The following is a 17,420-nucleotide window of genomic DNA, read 5'->3' as shown; positions in this document are numbered from 1 at the left end:
ACACACACACACACACACACACACACACACACACACACACACACACACAGAGGAATATTATACAGCCACAAAAAAGGATGAGATCTTGCCATGTGTGATAACATGAATAGACCTAGAGGGTATTATGCTAAGTAAGTCAGGATGAGAAAGACAGATACCATATGATTTTACTCATATGTGGAATCTGAAAAACAAGTGAATAAATAATCAAAAAGCAGAATCAGAGCTATGAATACAGAGAACAAACCAATGGCTGCCAGAGGGGAGTGGGTGGAGGCTAGGCAAAACGAGTGAAGGGAAGTGAGAGATACAGGCTTCCAATTATGGAATGAATAAGTCATGGAAATAAAAGGCACAGTATAGGTAATATAGTTAATAATACTGTAGGGGCATCTGCGTGGCTCAGTTGGTTAGATGTGGAACTCTTGGTTTCGGCTCAGGTCATGATCTTAGGGTTGTGAGATCGAGCCCCATGTTGGGCTCTATGCTGGGCATGGAGCCTGCTTGAGATTCTCTCTCTATCCTTCACCTTGTGCCCCTGCCCCCACTCACGTGCTCTTTTTCTCTTACCCCCAAATTAATAATATTGTAAGAGCATTGTATGGCAACAGATGATAGCTACATTTGTGCTGAGCATAGCATAACATATACAGAAGTTGAATCACTATTTTGTATATCTGGAACTATATAACACTGTGTCTCAACCATAATCAAAGAAGAAGAAGAGGAGGAGAAGGAGGAGGAAGGGGAAGGGGAGGAGGAGGAGAAGGAGGAGGAGGAAGAAGAAGGAGAATTGAAAGGAAGGAGCATGAGGGAGACTTCCCAGGTGTTGGAAAGGTTCTTATCTTGATCTGGGTGGTAGTTATATGGGTGTGTACTTTCATAAAAGTCATCAGGCTGTAAAATTAACAATAATGCTCTTTATTAAGTAGATAAAGGGGATTAAGAAGTACAAACTTCCAGTTATTTAAAAAAAAAAAAGAGTAACACTCGTTACTATATACATCATACCTCAGTATTTTTAAAAAATCCTTAACTATGAAATTCAAACAATATATAGTGAGTAAAATTCTTTTTATCAGCCCAGGATGAGGCTAGAAAGCATGACCTGTAGCAACTTTCCTGTTTAAATATATGACTCTTGGGACACCTGGGTGGCTCAGTCAGTTGAGTGTCTGCCTTCGGCTCAGGTCATGACCCAGGGTCCTGGTATTGAGCCCCATGTCAGGCTCCCTGCTCAGCGGGGAGCCTGCTTCTCCCTCTCCCTCTGTTTGTGCTCTATAGCATGCTCTCTCTCTCTGTCAAATAAATTGTTTAAAAAATGTATGACTCTCAGGCGCCTGGGTGGCTCAGATGGTTAAGCGGTTGCCTTCGGCTCAGGTCATGATCTCAGGGATCGAGTCCCGCATCGGGCTTCCTGCTCCTTGGGAGCCTGCTTCTCCCTCTGCCTCTCTCTCTCTCTCATGAATAAAATAAAATAAAATCTTTTTAAAAAAAATAAAAAAATAAAAATAAAAAATGTATGACTCTTTAAATTTATAAAATGGTCTTTTTGTCACATCTTGAGCCAAAAAAATTTCAAATCAAAACAGTGTATTGACTGTGTATTTATGGGGGAGGTGTGGTTTACTAGAAGTGCTTCATACACTTGTTAAACAACTGACATTATTCATTTTAAGAATGCTAGATATTAATTCCATGTTTTATAGTTTGTTTCCAGGGAGAAAATGGGCTAATGTTGTCTGGTTCAAACACATTTAACTTGAAGGACCTGTTCATTGTGGCTTTATAAAGACAGGGCAAGCTGTAGCTTGTCAAAGACAACTGATACACCCTGTTAATCAAGAAAATTATGACTGTAGATAATTAGGAATGTAATACAAAGAGACTAGTTAGGATTTGGTCTTTTAAAAGCGCCACAGACTATACAAAGATTTACTCAAAAGCTTTTAATCCATAAAAACTTTCTATATGTCCTATAAAGGCTTATAAAACAAACAAACCAAGAAATCAGTTTGAAGTTCAGTGCTTTGTCACTCTTCTCATGGATGAGTTATTTATTCTCCTTTGGTTCTACCAGATTGGAAGTTCTACAGTTCTCTCTTTTTCTTTCTGATTATCCTTACGAAGTTTAAGGATATTTGACTAGGCAAGCTCTAAAGTCAATAAACTTACCATTCTCGTAAGTCAAACCCTTTAACTGTTTTAACTCCTATCACCTACCCTAGTCTAAATGCTATTAACTTTAAATCTGACATCATTATTATTGCTGTTTTAATATAGCCAATGCTTATTTAGATTTACTAACAAGTTAACTAATTATTCTGCTTATCATCTTTTTTAAGCCTTCTTCCTTCTGGGTTAAATTTCTTTCTTCTGGAAATACATCTTTTAGTAGTTTCCTCAATGATGTTTTATTGATGGTAAATATTCACTTTTTACATGAAAATGCTTTTGTTTTGACAGTTTAAGTTTGACAGTTTAAGAGGACATTAATTTCTATCTGCACATTCTGGTACAGTAGCCATTAGCCACATATGGCTTTTAAGAACCGAAAATGTGACTAACATAACTGAGAAACTGAATTTCACATATATTTTAAATTTTAAAATGAAGGGGCACTTAGGTGGCTCAGATGGTTAAGTGACTCTTGATCTCAGCTCAGGTCTTGATCTTAGGGTCATGAATTCAAGCCCTGCGCTGGACTCCATGCTAGTCGTGGAGCCTACTTAAAAAAATAAACAAATTTAAAAATTAGTATTTAATCAGTTATTAGGAAACTTTTTACAGTATGCTTGGAACAACTTGAGTATGTAAACATACTTTTTCATCAATACCTTTTATAAAACCTAAATATTTTTGATGAAATTTAGAGTGAATCGAGATGGGCTGTGAATATAAAATAGATTTTAAATTAGTATAAAAGAGTGTACATCTGGGCACCTGGGTGGCTCAGTCATTAAGCGTCTGCCTTCCGCTCAGGTCATGGTCCCAGGGTCCTGGGATCGAGCCCCGCATCGGGCTCCCTGCTCCACGGGAAGCCTGCTTCTCCCTCCCCCACTCCCCCTGCTTGTGTTCCCTCTCTCGCTGTGTCTCTCTCTGTCAAATAAATAAAATCTTAAAAAAAAAGTGTACATCTTATTAATACTTTTTTATATTGACAACATATTAGAATATTTTAATATATTGGATTAAATGAAATATATTAAAATTAACTTCATCTATTTTTTAACCTTTTTAAGCATGGCTCCTAGATAATTTTAAATTATATTTATGGTGCATATTATATTTCCATTAGACAGTGTTGTTCTAGGTCATTCTTCAATAATTTTTCTTCTTTTATTATTTTTAAAATAATTACAACATATTCTCATAGCAGTTTGAAGGTAATATTTTACCAAATTCTGATTCTATTGTTGCTGTTATGAAGTCCACAATTAGCCTAATTGTTTTTTCACTGTAACTAATCCATCTTTCCTACTCTGATGGCTTTAAAAATCTTCTCTTTATCTACTGTGTTCTGTATGTCCAAGCACATGAATCTAGGTTTGGATATATTTTTGTTTCTTTTGACCGTGACTTAAACTTCTAGAATATGAAGATCTATGTATTTAATCAATTCTGAAAAATTCTCTACTATCGTATTTTCATTTATTGTTCTCTTTCTCATTCTCTCTAGTTTTCTTTTTTGGAACTCATTTGAGGGGTATGTTGGACCTTCTCATTCAATCTTCCATGAACCTTAACCCCCTTACATTTTTAATATCCAAGTGAACTCCTCAGTTCTATTGTACAGTTTACTAATTTTCTTGTTAAAAAGAAAAGAGAATCTGTGTAAACTGCTATTAAAGATCTCCTATGAGGTTATAAGCCTAGTACCTATATATTTAATTTCTGGATATTTAAATTTTTTTTTTTTAAATCCTGCTTGTGTTAATTTGCTAAGGTTACCACTACACATATCAGAGCCAGAGTTAACTTCAACAATAGAATTTTCTCACACTTCTGGAATCTAGAAATCTAAGAGCATGGTGCCAGTAGGCCTGGTTTCTGTTAAGGCCTCTCTCTTTGGCTTGTCCGTGGCCATCTTCTTGTGTCCTCACACAGTCTTTGCTCTGTGTTCGTCTGTCCTAGTTTCTTAGTAGTAAAATATCAGTCATATTGGATTCGAGCCCACTCAAATAACCTCATTTTAACTTAATTAACTCTTTAAAGACCCTACCTCCAAATACAGTCATATCATGAGGTATCAGGAGTTAGGATTTCAATACATGACTCTTGAGAGAACAAAATACAGCCCATAACACTGCCTGTTTTTAAAATTTTCAGTGTCTTGGGCGCCTGGCTTCAACTCAGGTCATGATCCTGGAGTCCCAGGATCGAGGCCTGCATCAGGCTCCCTGCTTGGCGGGGAGTCTGCTTCTCCCTCTCACCCTCCTCCCTCTCATGCTCTCTTTCTCTTCATTCTCTCTCTCTCAAATAAATAAATAAAAATCTTAAAAATATATACATATAAATATAAATAAATAAAATTTTCAGTGTCTTGAACTCCCTCCCTATATTTCTAATCACTTTAATATATTAAACTTTATACACTAATTTAGATATACTTATTAGATGATTCTAAGAATTTGATGAAATTAATTTTTAAAGGTGGGGAATCTACTTCTGCTATTTGACCAATAAAGAGAAAAATAAACCAAGACAGTCTGGGTCAGCATTTGATTGGAAAATATTTTCTTTTGAAAACACAGAGTTTGGGGGCACCTGGGTGACTCAGTCGGTTGAGCATCTGCCTTCAGCTTGGGTCGTGATCTTGACGTCTTGGGGTCAGGCCCCACATCGGGCTCCCTGCTTAGCGGGGAGTCTGCTTTTCCGTCTGCCCCCTCCCCCTGCTTGTGCTCTCGCTCTCTCTCTCAAATATATAACATCTTAAAAAAAAAAAAAAACCACAAGAGTTAAAAAAAAAAAGAATTTCAAATTAAGAAAAAAGGCTAAGTTCTAAATTTAACAATAATTTTTAGAAAAATTTGATATATTTTAAAGTAGCTTTATTAAAGCATAATATGACACATAATAACTGCATATACTGAAAGAGTACAATTTGATGTTCTGACATATGAATACACTGTGAAACTATTATCACAGTCAAGATAATAAACATATCCATCACTCCCCAAAAGTTTTCTCATACACATTGTAATCCCTGCATTCTATCCCTCTTGAACCTCTCATCCCCAAGCAACCACCAATCTGCTTTATTACTACCGTTTAGTTTGCATACTTTATAGAGTTTTAGATTAGAATCATACAGTATGTTTTCTTTGTCTGACTTCCTTCACTCAGCATAATTATTTTGAAATTAATCCACACTGCTGCACGTATCAATAGTTTACCCCTTTTTATTGCTGTGTATTGTTTCATTATATGGACATACTACAATTTGTTCATCCATTCACCCGTTGATGGATATTTGGTTTGTTTCCAGGTTTTGCCTACTGCAAATAAAGCTAAGATGAGTATCTACATACAGGGCTTTGTTATGGACACAGGTTTTAATTTCTTTTGGTTAAGTACTTAGGAGTGTGTATGATAAATGTATATTTAACTTTTCAAGAAACTGTTAAAACTGTTTCCAAAATGTGAAACTGGATCATTTTATATCCCCACTAGCAGTATATGAAAGCTCCAGTTCCCCCCAAGTTCTTGCCAATTCCTGGAATGGTTGACCTTTAAATTTTAAGCATTCTAATAGATGTGAACTAATATCTCTTTGTGGCTGTAATCTTACATCTTTCTGATGACTAATGATATTGTATTTCCCTGAAGTCTAATAATTTCAAGTTATTTGAAATTAGCAATCTGTATATCTTCTATGGAAAACTAGCTATTCAAATCTTTTGCCCATTTTGGGGGTTTGTTTGTTCCTTACTACTGAGTTTTGAGAATTCTTTATATATTCTGGATATAAGCCTTTTATCAGTTACATCATTTACAAATATTTTTGCCCAGTCTGTGACTTCTCCTGTCATTCTCTTAATAATGTTTTAAGAAGGGTGCCTGGGTGGCTCAGTCAGTTAAGCAGTAGACTCTTAATTTTGGCTCAGGTCATGATCTCAGGGTCTTAAGACTGAACGCCTTGGGCTCTGTGCTGAGTGTGGAGCCTGCTGAAGATTCTCTCTCCCCCTTTCCTTCTGCCCCTCCCCCTGCTCTCATGCTCTCTCTCAAAAAAAAATTTTTTTTTGCCTCTATGTTCATGAGATATATTGGTCTATAGTTTTATTTTCATTAATGTCTTTGTCTGATTTTGATATTAATGCTGACCTCACAGAATTAGTTGGGAAGTATTTGCTTTTCTTCAATTTTCTTCAGGTGTTTGATAAAGAATTGCTATTATTTCTTCCATAAATTTTTAGAATTCTCTAGCGAAGCAATGTGGACTTGGGGTTTTCTTTGTGGAACATTTAGAAATATACATTCATTCATTTTCATAGATATAGGGCAATTCAGGTTGTCTACTCGTTCTTGAATGAACTATGGCATATGGTAGTTTTTGTCTTTTAAGGTGTCCATTTCAATTTCAACATTGAATTTAAATTTCCATTTCAATTTTTTCAACAGCTTTGGTCATAACTTTCCCTTATTATTCTTTTAATATCTGTAGAATCTGAAATGATGTCACTTTTGTCCCCTGATATTATTTTTCTAAACATTCTGTTGCTATGCTTATAGAAAGGCTATCAATTTTAAAACTTTATTGTCATGTATAATGAAGTAATTTTATGGCTCTAAATAGTTATTGCTCATAACGACTTGTTTTAAAATAGTTATATTATTTCTGCTCTGCCAACATTAATTTTTTTTTTTAAGATTTTATTTATTTATTTGACAGAGAGGGACATAGTGAAGAGAGGGAACACAAGCAAGGGGACTGGGAGAGGGAGAAGCAGGCTTGCCGTGGAGCAGGGAGCCCGACGCGGGGCTCGATCCCAGCACCCCGGAATCATGACCTGAGCCGAAGGCACTCCTGCCAACATTAATTCTTATAAGTCATTTAAACCGGGCCTTGTTCCCTTATCTCTAAAAATGATCAGGTGAAATGTTTTAAGATCTTTCCAGATCAAAGAGTTTGATTCCATAAATAAAAATATATATATGTATTTGTGGTTGAGTTTATGTATTTCTTGTATGTTATTTTTCCCTTTCAGTAGCAAGAAAATTTCCCTGAAAGTATTTACTTTTTATTTTTTTAAAAAAGATTTTATTTATTTATTTGAGAGAGAGAGAGCATGAGCAGGGAGGAAGGACAGAGGTCAAGGGAGAAGCAGACTCCCTGCTGAGCAGGGAGCCTGACGTGGGACTCGATCCCAGGACGCTGGGATCATGAACTGAGCTGAAAGCAGACACTTAACTGAGCCACCCAGGTGCCCTCCCTGAGAGTATTTATTAATGAAAGCAACTGCACTAATAAAAAAAAGAAAAAAATTTACATTTCAGTTAATTTTGATAATAAAATAACAGACAATTCTCTAGTATGACTGTTTTCCAGAAAGGTATCCACAAATTCTACTTTTTAAAACACTTTTCAAGAAGTGGGGAACAGAGAAATTTATTTGATATTTGTCCCAGATATCTGTAGTAATTTGTTTTCATTCATGCATATAAGCAAGTGTTTACAATGAAATACCGCCAAAGGTGGCTATATGCCCTGCTCTCTGCAACCTTGTTCAAATTTGTTTCCCAAAAAGAATAAGAAATGTAACAGTCTTCTTAATTTTTCCAAGGATACTTGCTGTTAACTCTTTGAATGTTTTTATTTAGACAGTGAATGTTGCTTGTTTTTTAGCATTTTATCAAAATGCTTTTTTCTATTTTTAACTATTTATTTAATTTACTAATTTCATTAATTATTATCTTATTTAATAAACAGGGAACCAGAAATGACTACATATAAAGGGATTTATATTCTTGCCTCAGTAAAGGAGATTATCTCTTTTTCTCTGATTAGTCATGAAGAGGCAAATTTAGCAACAACCAATCATCCACTCTAATACCTTAAAATCCCTTAGATTCAAAACATCTGTTTTCTGCAAAGAGCAACAGTTCCATAACTAAGAAAAAAAAAATCACTGTTTTGGGGAACTAATACTGTAAACTAAATTTTCAAGGCAGCAATAATTTCAGTTCTAAAGATGATCTAGAAAGCACATGAGAATGGCAGTGCTTTCTTATTATCTAGGAACACTCAGCTCTTGCATGAGTTCATCCATGATGTAAAAGCTAAATCTTAAATGAATATATATTTATATATTTTCTGACATTAGCTATGCCTTCCAATCAATTAATAAAGTAGATTAAGAAACATACAGTTGAGTGTCATAACATGAAAGGACCCTTAATGAAATTCTTCCAGAACTTTTATTTCATTTGCCATTTTAATTTCCTAATTAAAAAAATAGGCAGAAAAAAAAAGGGTGGGGGGAGGGCAGTGCCTGGGTGGCTCAGTTGGTTAAGTGTCTGCCTGCGGCTCAGGTCACGATCCGGAGGCCTGGGATTAAGCCCCACATGGAGCTGTGCATCCGGCTCCCTGTTAGGCAGGGAGTATGCTTCTCCCTTTCCCTCTGCTCCTCCCCAGCTCATGCTCTCTCTCTCTCTCTCGTTCACTCTCTCTCACAAATAAATAAAATCTTTAGAAGAAAATAAGCAAAAAAGTAAAATCCAGCTGTCTACTATTTACAAGTGATACCTAAATTTTAATACAGATGATTTGAAAGTAAAGGAGAAAAGATACTAGGTAAATGACAAGGAAAAGGAAGCAGAGGTGGTAATATTAAAGAGCAGACTGCATAGACTTTAAGTCAATGAACAGTAAAAAGGAAAAAAAGTTATTTTATATTGATAAAATATCCAGTCCATTTAAATTAGTTATTAGCCATTATATGTATCATATAAAATAGCATGAAAACATATGTTGGCAGTAGTAAGAAGACAGGGAAAGACATCATTATAATGGGAAATTTTAACTATCCCTATGAATTCGACAAATTAAGTATACAAACTAATATGGTTACAGAAAAATTTTAAAAGCACTAACAAGGTTAATTTATATCCTAGAAATAGAAAATACACATTCTTTTCAAATTCCCACAGACTATTTTACAAAAGAGACCATATACAAGGCCATAACAAAATCTTTAAAAATTATAAAAAGTAGTCATAGAGATTGCACATTTTAACAATCATAAAACAATAAAACTAAGAAACTTGTAATAAAAGGAGAACCAATTATCAGTATCACCATCATCTAAATGTGTGGAATTATAGTTTTCAAAAAGTTCTATATTTTTCCTTCTCTGAAAAGAAACTCCTTTAAATATGGTGTCTTTCAATAAGGTCATGCTTAGATATCATTATTCTATGAATAACAACCACAATAATTTTGTTTTAAAAAAGGCTAAAATTGCTGGGAGGCTCAAAAAGATTAAGAAACATCATTTTCTTGATTTGTGTTCAATAATCCCCCAGTGGAAATGCTTATTTCCAGCCTTGTATTCATAGGAGCTCATACTTGAACTTATATACTGAAAAAGACACAGGAGCCACATACAAGTTCAAGAAGATAGGGGAAGAAACACCATCCTCCATCAGAACCAAAACTAAGGTTTATATAATAGACACAAAAAGACAAAACCAAGAGAATAAAATACATTTTAGAAAAACAAACTTCTTAGAGACCATTGTATTTTACTTGCATTTCCACCCCTAACATTCCTACTGTTATTCATAAGGGTGTCTACTAGAAAACCAAGACCAACACCATTCATTCACAAACTAAGCAAGCTAATAATTGTTTTATTTCAATCTGTTATAACGGTCAGGAGAAGAACTTGGGCCAAAAAGATGCCATGTTATCAAACCAGGGAATGAAAATCTACAGAGATTTCAGATAAAAAAAAATCAAATAAGCATAAATTTCCTCCAAATAAATACAAATTTCCAATTGTCAATTATAATAGTTAGTAATTTCCAGAATGCCAAAGAAGCCAAATTCAATTTCTCTATATTACTGATGTTTCCCTGTGAATTGGATTGAAGGCCTTATGGTATCCAGCTCCCATTGGACAGTGTTTAAGGCCTAAATGCCTCACACTTCATATATCCAGTAAGTCTCTCCATTATAATGTGCCAATATGCTATGCAGTAATTGTATCTTAATGACAAGTACTTTACATTCAGACATTCAGTCTCTATCAACATTACAAAATTTGAAAGAAGAAAAACCCCTAGGTGTTTGCAGTGTGCCAGATACTTTGTATGAGTCATGGCCAGGGCAGTGATCCTGCCATTAGTATAATAAAAAGAGGTATTATCTCTCCCTCCTCTGAACGTCTGTAGGACTTATTGCCCCAATCATTTATTTGGCACAGGTTCTTGAAGTAGTAAACTCTTCACACGCATCTTGTCTGATTTGAGTGAATCCTTAAGGGCAACAGCTTCATCCTCTACTTATTGGGATCTTCCACACAAAACCTTACAGGCAACAGTTGTTTTCCTGAATATTAAACTGACTATTGTTAGCTAACTAAAGAACGCCACCAACATATCTTTCCTTCAACAACATTTTTGGAGCATGGTTACTGCTCTATACTCCAGAATGCCCATACTTCCAAATTTTCTGAAAAATGAAAATGAAGCAAAGACAAGGTCTACTTAAAATAGCTAGATTTAAGGTAAGTGGCATTAGATAAAATGAATAAATTTTCTTTAGAGTAATCCTAACTCTAATCAAAGATCTAAAAAACCTAGTTTATAGCAGAATTGGGAGGGCCCCAACACTGTTTCAAATTCCTGTCCCTGGATTAGAAAATAAAAGCAACGACAACAAAGCTTTACCATCTGTCTCCAAACATTCTTCCTCTCTGCTCTAGACCTTCTTATACTCAGTGAGTGGTCACCTCTACACCTTCCAAAAGGTTCCCATGGCTCGTGGTCTTCAGCAATAACATTGTCTAATGATTCTCTAACATGAATCAAAATATCCTTAAGGACTTGTTAAACACAAATTGCTGGGCTCTACCCCTAGAGTTTCGTATTCAGTAGGTCTAGTGGGGACCCACATTATTTGCATTTCTAACCAGTTTCAGGTGATGGTGATGCTACTCAACCAGAGACCATACTTCAAGAAACTATATTATATGCTCAAATCTTCCCCCATTTCTGAAATGTTTATTGTGTCTGACTAAATTACTCAAATCAATTTTAAAGTTTAATTCTTCTTTTAGATGAAGGTTGATTTCTTTACCTATTATTCTAAATAGGTGTTGGCCATGCGGGCTAAATGGCAAACACCATCTTCATGTGGAACCTTTCAGTATAGTATTAAATGTTTTTGGACAAAGAGTGACTCCCTAACTTTTCCAGCTCCAAAATGCCAACAGTCATTTGGACCAGGTGATCATCTCTACAGGAAAGCACCAAACTAGTTATTCAGCCTACATTATCCTAATTTAGCGTTACAGGGATGCACATATTACTCTCTCTGCTGGGAACGTTTTCCCCTTCTCCAGTTAACTTTTCTTCTTTCTTAGCTCAGAGGTGACTTATTCAGGGAACCTTCCTTTTCTTCCCCATGACTAGGTCAAATCCTATTAGGGGTTTTCACAGTCACTGAATCCTCTCCTTCGTAGCTCTTGTCATGGTTGCATTTTTTACATTTGCTTATATAAGTATTTTAACTAATAGCAATTTTCTGCACTGGATTACAAGCTCCAGACCAGACAGGCAAATATTTTTGGACTGGATCACCATTATATTTTCAGCACCTAGCACAATATCAGGGACAAAGAAGATGTTCAAATGAAGGTAGACAAGATCTGAGCTTTTTTTGCCCAAAGAAAGATAAGAAAAAGCATTCCTTTCTTTACTCTGCCTCCTTATTTGTTTTTCAGCCACCTGATACTCAAACAAACAAAAAAAAGCAAGCAAGAAAAAGACAAAAAGACTTACCTTTTCTGAATAATTCTTGGAGACTTTCAGCACTTTGATTTAATACAGCCCATATTTCTTCTTCCTGCAGAGGTCCACCCCGAACCTCCAGGGCCTCAGCTAGTGACACGTGCATATTACCTAAGAAACAAAGGTAACAGGTGGGCTACACATCAGCAACTTGTACTGCACGTGCAATAGTGGAAGTTCGACATCCGTGATGAGAGACTGAGGTTCCTGGCTACCTCATTTCTCCATATGGACTCCAATCTAGATATCATCCTACATCTTAAATGCATAGAGGATAAAGGGATTGGAGGGAAAAAAACCTCAAAACAGCGACTTGCCCTAGCCCCATAAGGTCAGCTTCAGAGCCTGAACCGGAAAACAGGTGGTGACTATTTCATGGGAGAAGACAGAGACTTCAAGGTCCCAGGAGGCAGCAAAATGCAGATGATGAAATCAAAACAGCCAGATTGAACAGAAGGCCTTTCAGATTATAGTTCTAGGCTTCATCCTATCCATCCCAGGTAATAAGAGGACAGGAGCTCCTACGGCCACGGTGCATGAAGCTGAAATAAGATGGAACACATTTCTTCCATTCACTAATTGATTTCTCTATCTTTGATATATATAGTATAACTATAAATTTTGTACTGAATGGACTTAACTACTTCTAGACCCAGCTTTGCTGCCAACTTAGCATTTGCCCTTGGAAAAGTCATTTCACCTCTAAACCTCAGTTTTCCATCTGTGACATGGGAATAATAATAATAATAATGCCATTTTGGGGTTTATAATGGGGAAAAAGGGTATTCCTGTAAACATGCTTTGTAATCTAACTCTATAAAGGATGAATTAATAAAAAATCAGAAGGGTGCCTTTGTGGGGACATTTCTGTAGGGTCAATTTTTTCAATGGCATTCAATTAAGTGGGTGATAGAATGACAAATTTTAAGGTTTTCTAATGGGGCACAATAATCCTACTTTCATCGTGAAAGGGGGGAATGCAGCTACTTAATATCATCTATATAAAGTTTCCTACACTGACATTTCTTGAAAAGAAAATTGCTCTTGATCACTAAGATTTCTACCCATTCCAACCAATTTAAGTATAATGTGCATAATGTATATCTCTTGGTAGGCAGAAGCAGATGGGTTTGGAAAAGAAGCTAGAGGGAGTGGAAAATGTTAAATGCTTATTTTCTGTAATTATATCCTTCATTAAATTTTAAACTTAACCTATTAAAAAACAGCTGTTTCAGACAAAAGCTGACTTTGTTTACTCAACTAACGAAGATGGCTAATATTTTTTTAAATTTACATTTATGATACTTTAACCCAGACTGAAAAAAAGCAATTCCAGCTACAAATGAGGACAGCCATGTCTTGTTACTTTCCTTTTCAAATGTTTACTATGGCATTTTATGCTTAGTATCTGCCTTGAGGGGTGTGCACTTAAATGCACAATGTAGTAGTTAAAAGGGAAGATGTAAGATACTGCTTAGAAAAAGTCAAAGGCATTTTTACTTAGCTTGCACAGAACTGATTATTTATTCAGGCACCCTTCCCCCACAAAAAAACTGTTTCTTATGCACTTTATTAAATGATAGTACATTTTAAAAAAATAGTAAGATGCATTGCTTTCTAAGAGACATCTGAGTTATTATCTTCTACAGAAAACACTGCATGAAATTTGAAGTTTCAACAGTCGCATCAAGATACTATTAGCAATCAGATACCAACAGGATTTGTGAGAAAGTCTACCCTGTAGCAAATTTCCAAAGTAATATGTCTGAGAATACATATAAAGATAAAAAGAGTAGAGAGAAAATTGCATATGAAGAATTTCTTTTAAGATAGCTGTACTGATTTTCATGCCTCCTTCCCAAAACAGGAGGGGTATAGTATAGGAAGGTGCCTTTGTTTGACCTCTAGCTGGTAAAAGAGGCCTCCATGGGACCATTATGAGTGCTTCCCTGATATTAGGGATGCCATAGGGAGGACACCACAGACTGGTACCTGATACTTTAGGAATCTAAAGGTTTCTAAATCTAAAGGCTCCTAAAAATACTAGATACTTCTAAATCTAAAGGCTCTCACTCTGACACAGAAGCTAAAGAGGAGAGGGCACATGAGATTCAGAGTGATGAAGCATGCTGTATTTGGGATGGGAAGGTGTAAATAAGCAGGCCCATACAGAAGGCCAGCTTGGAGCTAACAAAATCCTACCCAGATGATGAAAATATTACAAAATTTAGGTTGTGGTAATGGTTAAACAACTCCGTGTCTATACTAAAAACCACTGAAGGTACATTTTAAAAGGGTAAATTTTATGATATGTCAATTATATCTCAGGAAAGGTATCTAAAAACAAAACAAAACAAAACAAAACAAAACAAAACAAAAAAACGACCCTACTCAGAGTACCTCTTGAGTTCCCAGAGAACCTCCAGGAGGGGGAAGGTGGGGGAAGGGGAGGAGAGATGAACAGAAAGGATTAAGGGGTAGGAAGAGAAGGGGGAGAAGGAAGAGGAAAAAGAATTCAGTAGGGCTCATAGGAAGAATCATTTTTTTAAAATGTCACAGGAAGTATAGCTCCAGTAAAGGTCTCTGAAGAACACACAAAAGTACACATAAGAGAAAGAGTCAGCCTTAAGAACATACCAAGTTCAAAAAGAGTTACAGGTCAGGTAAAAAAAATTGTTTGCCTCTTTACCTTTCTTCCTGCCCCTAGTTTAAATCCTGATGGGATCAGATAAAGCAACTTGCCAGTGGGTGAGGAGATAAGCAACAAAAAGAAGAGTCAAGCACACAGCCTCGTAGCTAGGGGAGGGAATAGTTTTAGCTTTGAATGAAGACTGAAGTGTTGATTAATATACTTACTAGGCACTTTTAATTACGGAATTGACACTGTATTTTCAACTTGAGTGACTGTAGTTATTAGTGACTGTAAGGAGAGAATTATGGACCCGAGTTTTTATTTTTAATTTTTATTTATTTATTTTGAGAGAGAGAGAGTGTGGGAAGGGGGCAGAGGAGAGGGGAGAGAGAGAATCTTAAGCTAGCGTCATGCCCAGTGCAGAGCCCGATGCCGGGGCTTGATCTCACCACCCTGAGATCATGACCTGAGCCAAATTAAGTGTCAGGCACTTATAACTGACTCGGACACCTAGGTGCCCCAGACCTGAATTTTTTATATAGAGGCAACAGAAGAACTTCTCTCATGGAAGGAAGGAAGGAAGGTGATGGACAAAATAAGTTGCTTATGATTATACCTTATGCATTGTAAAGAAAATGATCTGTATCACACACACAAAGTTTTAAATCTTAAGATACAGATTTTTACTTATTTTTAAAGAAATAGGTTTTTAAAATATAATTATTTTCTATAAGAAAATGAAAAAGTAAAAGTAACTTACAACAGAATTTTTTCAGTGTTTGACTTTTCTATCTATAAATATTACTAATTATACTTCTGTTGCTTGACTCGATCAGGCTGAATTATATTTTATTAATCCTCTTAATTTTTATTAAAAAGTTTTTGTCCATTCAGTGTAGTAGGATCTCTACGCATCTCTGGTTGGAACTTGTTAGAACTCCAAAACCTAGAAAACATTGTTTTCTAAAGCAATATTATCTAGCTAACAGAATAGATTTGATATTTATAATTTATAATTTGCTAGAAAAAGACTAAGATTTTTAAAAACTGCATCACCCTTCTAATCGCCCAAATCAAAACTTAATGTAATGTTAAAGCAGCTTTCTAAAAATCAAACAACACTATACCTTCTAAATTGTCTATCACCATGTTTGGCAACTGCTTACCATCATCATCATTTTTTTCTGTTACTTTTATTCACCTTTACTATAGTTTTCCAGATCATTAGTTCTGAAAGGAAAGAGAAGACAAAGGAATGAAAGAAATGCATAAGTAGAAGGATGAAAAAAAAGTGGAGAAAAAGAAGCTTGAAGTCAACCAACAGATAAGGGAAACAATTTGTCATGAAAATCCTTTTTTTTTTTTTTTTTTAATTTGACAGAGAGAGAGAGAGCGCGCACACAAGCAGGGGAAGCAGTAGAGGGAGAGGAAGAAGCAGGTTCCCCAATGTGGGGCTTAATCCCATGACCCTGGGATCATGACCTAAGCTGAAGGCAGATGCTTAACTGACTGAACCACCAAGGCACCTCTGTCATGACAATTCTTAAAAGTGTATTACTTCAGTTGTTTTCTTTAGGCACAGTACTAGATAACCTGGGGTACAGATGTATGACTGGAATTATTTTACTATCAAAGAGGTTCTGCTCTACAGTAAACTTAACCGTATTCTTCACGTTTGTTTCCTTGAGTGTTGTTGGTTACATAAATAAGTTTAAGGGAAGACTTTCAAATAAGAAAAATTAATTATATTACATAACCAGAATCATTACTGTGTTTTTGGTTAACACAAGTATTAACTATCATGACCTTAAAACTGTGCCCAGTCAGACAAAGCCACGAAAGGATTCTAACAGATGTCATCTTAATCCTGAGGGATTTGTGTCACTCACAAATAGGAAGCACAGAAAAGTGATTCCAAAAAGAATGAAATAGTAAACAGATTAACTGAATCCAATCAAGTCATGTTAATAACCTGTCTGGGGGGTAGACTAATGAATTAGGTGTGTTTAAGTTGATTCTAAGGAAATAGGGCTGTAAGACTACCCTGTTTTAGAACAAAGCAACTACAGAATAGAGCTCTGTGTGTGCCACTAGTTTTGGGCAAAGAGCCACTCACCATCCTGGCTAAGGACATCTTTGGTCATTAAGAAACCATGAGTTGAGAAAGCAACCTCCAAAACTGTAAGTTATCTTTTAACCCAAAAAGATTCACAATGAAGTTTATAAAAAGTTTAAGAAAAGCAAGCTCATATATTAGTTATTTTTGAAAATTAAAGAATCTGTGGGGTGCCTGGGTGGCTCAGGCTAAGCATCTGACTCCTGATTTCAGCTCAGGTCATGATCTCAGGGTTGTGGGATTGAGCCCTGGGCTGGGCTCCCTGCTGGGTGGGGTGTCTGCTTGAGATGCTCTCTCTCTGCCCCTCCCCCTGCTCATGTACACCCTCTCTAAAATAAATAAATCCTAAAAAAAAAACAAAATTAAAGAATCTGTATGTATTTGGAATTTTAGCTGTTTCTAAACAGAAATAGGTCAGATAGAATAACAGATACACTTTGTGATGCCAATTTAAATAATATAATTGAGAAAATGAGTTCAGACTTGTATATTAAAATGTATAAAATGTCACTGAAACATCTAAGAGAACTTAAATCTTGGCATACTTACAAGTTTTCATTCATCAGATTTATTTAAATACTCAGGAAGGTTTTTTCGGTCAGTCAGACAACTGAAATACCTTTTATTTTTAAAGATTTACTTATTTTAGAGGGAAAA

General features: G+C 35.7%; 1 protein-coding gene across 8 annotated transcripts in view; it reads right to left on the bottom strand.

Annotated features, from left to right (window-relative positions):
- Positions 1-17,420, bottom strand: part of PTPN13 (protein tyrosine phosphatase non-receptor type 13) — a 204,421-nt gene that overhangs the window by 139,511 nt on the left and 47,490 nt on the right. For 7 of the 8 annotated variants that reach the window (XM_032400721.1, XM_032400723.1, XM_032400726.1 and 4 more), the window contains exon 2: positions 12,007-12,126. In XM_032400721.1, the coding sequence (XP_032256612.1) occupies positions 12,007-12,121 (115 nt within the window). In that variant the 5' untranslated portion in view covers positions 12,122-12,126. Of the gene's footprint in view, positions 1-12,006; positions 12,127-15,813; positions 15,975-17,420 lie in introns of those variants that run through there. The other variant, XM_032400722.1, reaches the window with a different exon arrangement.

Source organism: Phoca vitulina, unplaced genomic scaffold (assembly GCF_004348235.1).
Source record: "Phoca vitulina isolate PV1807 unplaced genomic scaffold, GSC_HSeal_1.0 scaffold3, whole genome shotgun sequence".
NCBI lineage: Eukaryota > Metazoa > Chordata > Mammalia > Carnivora > Phocidae > Phoca > Phoca vitulina.
This window is presented reverse-complemented; position numbering and strand designations above follow the sequence as displayed.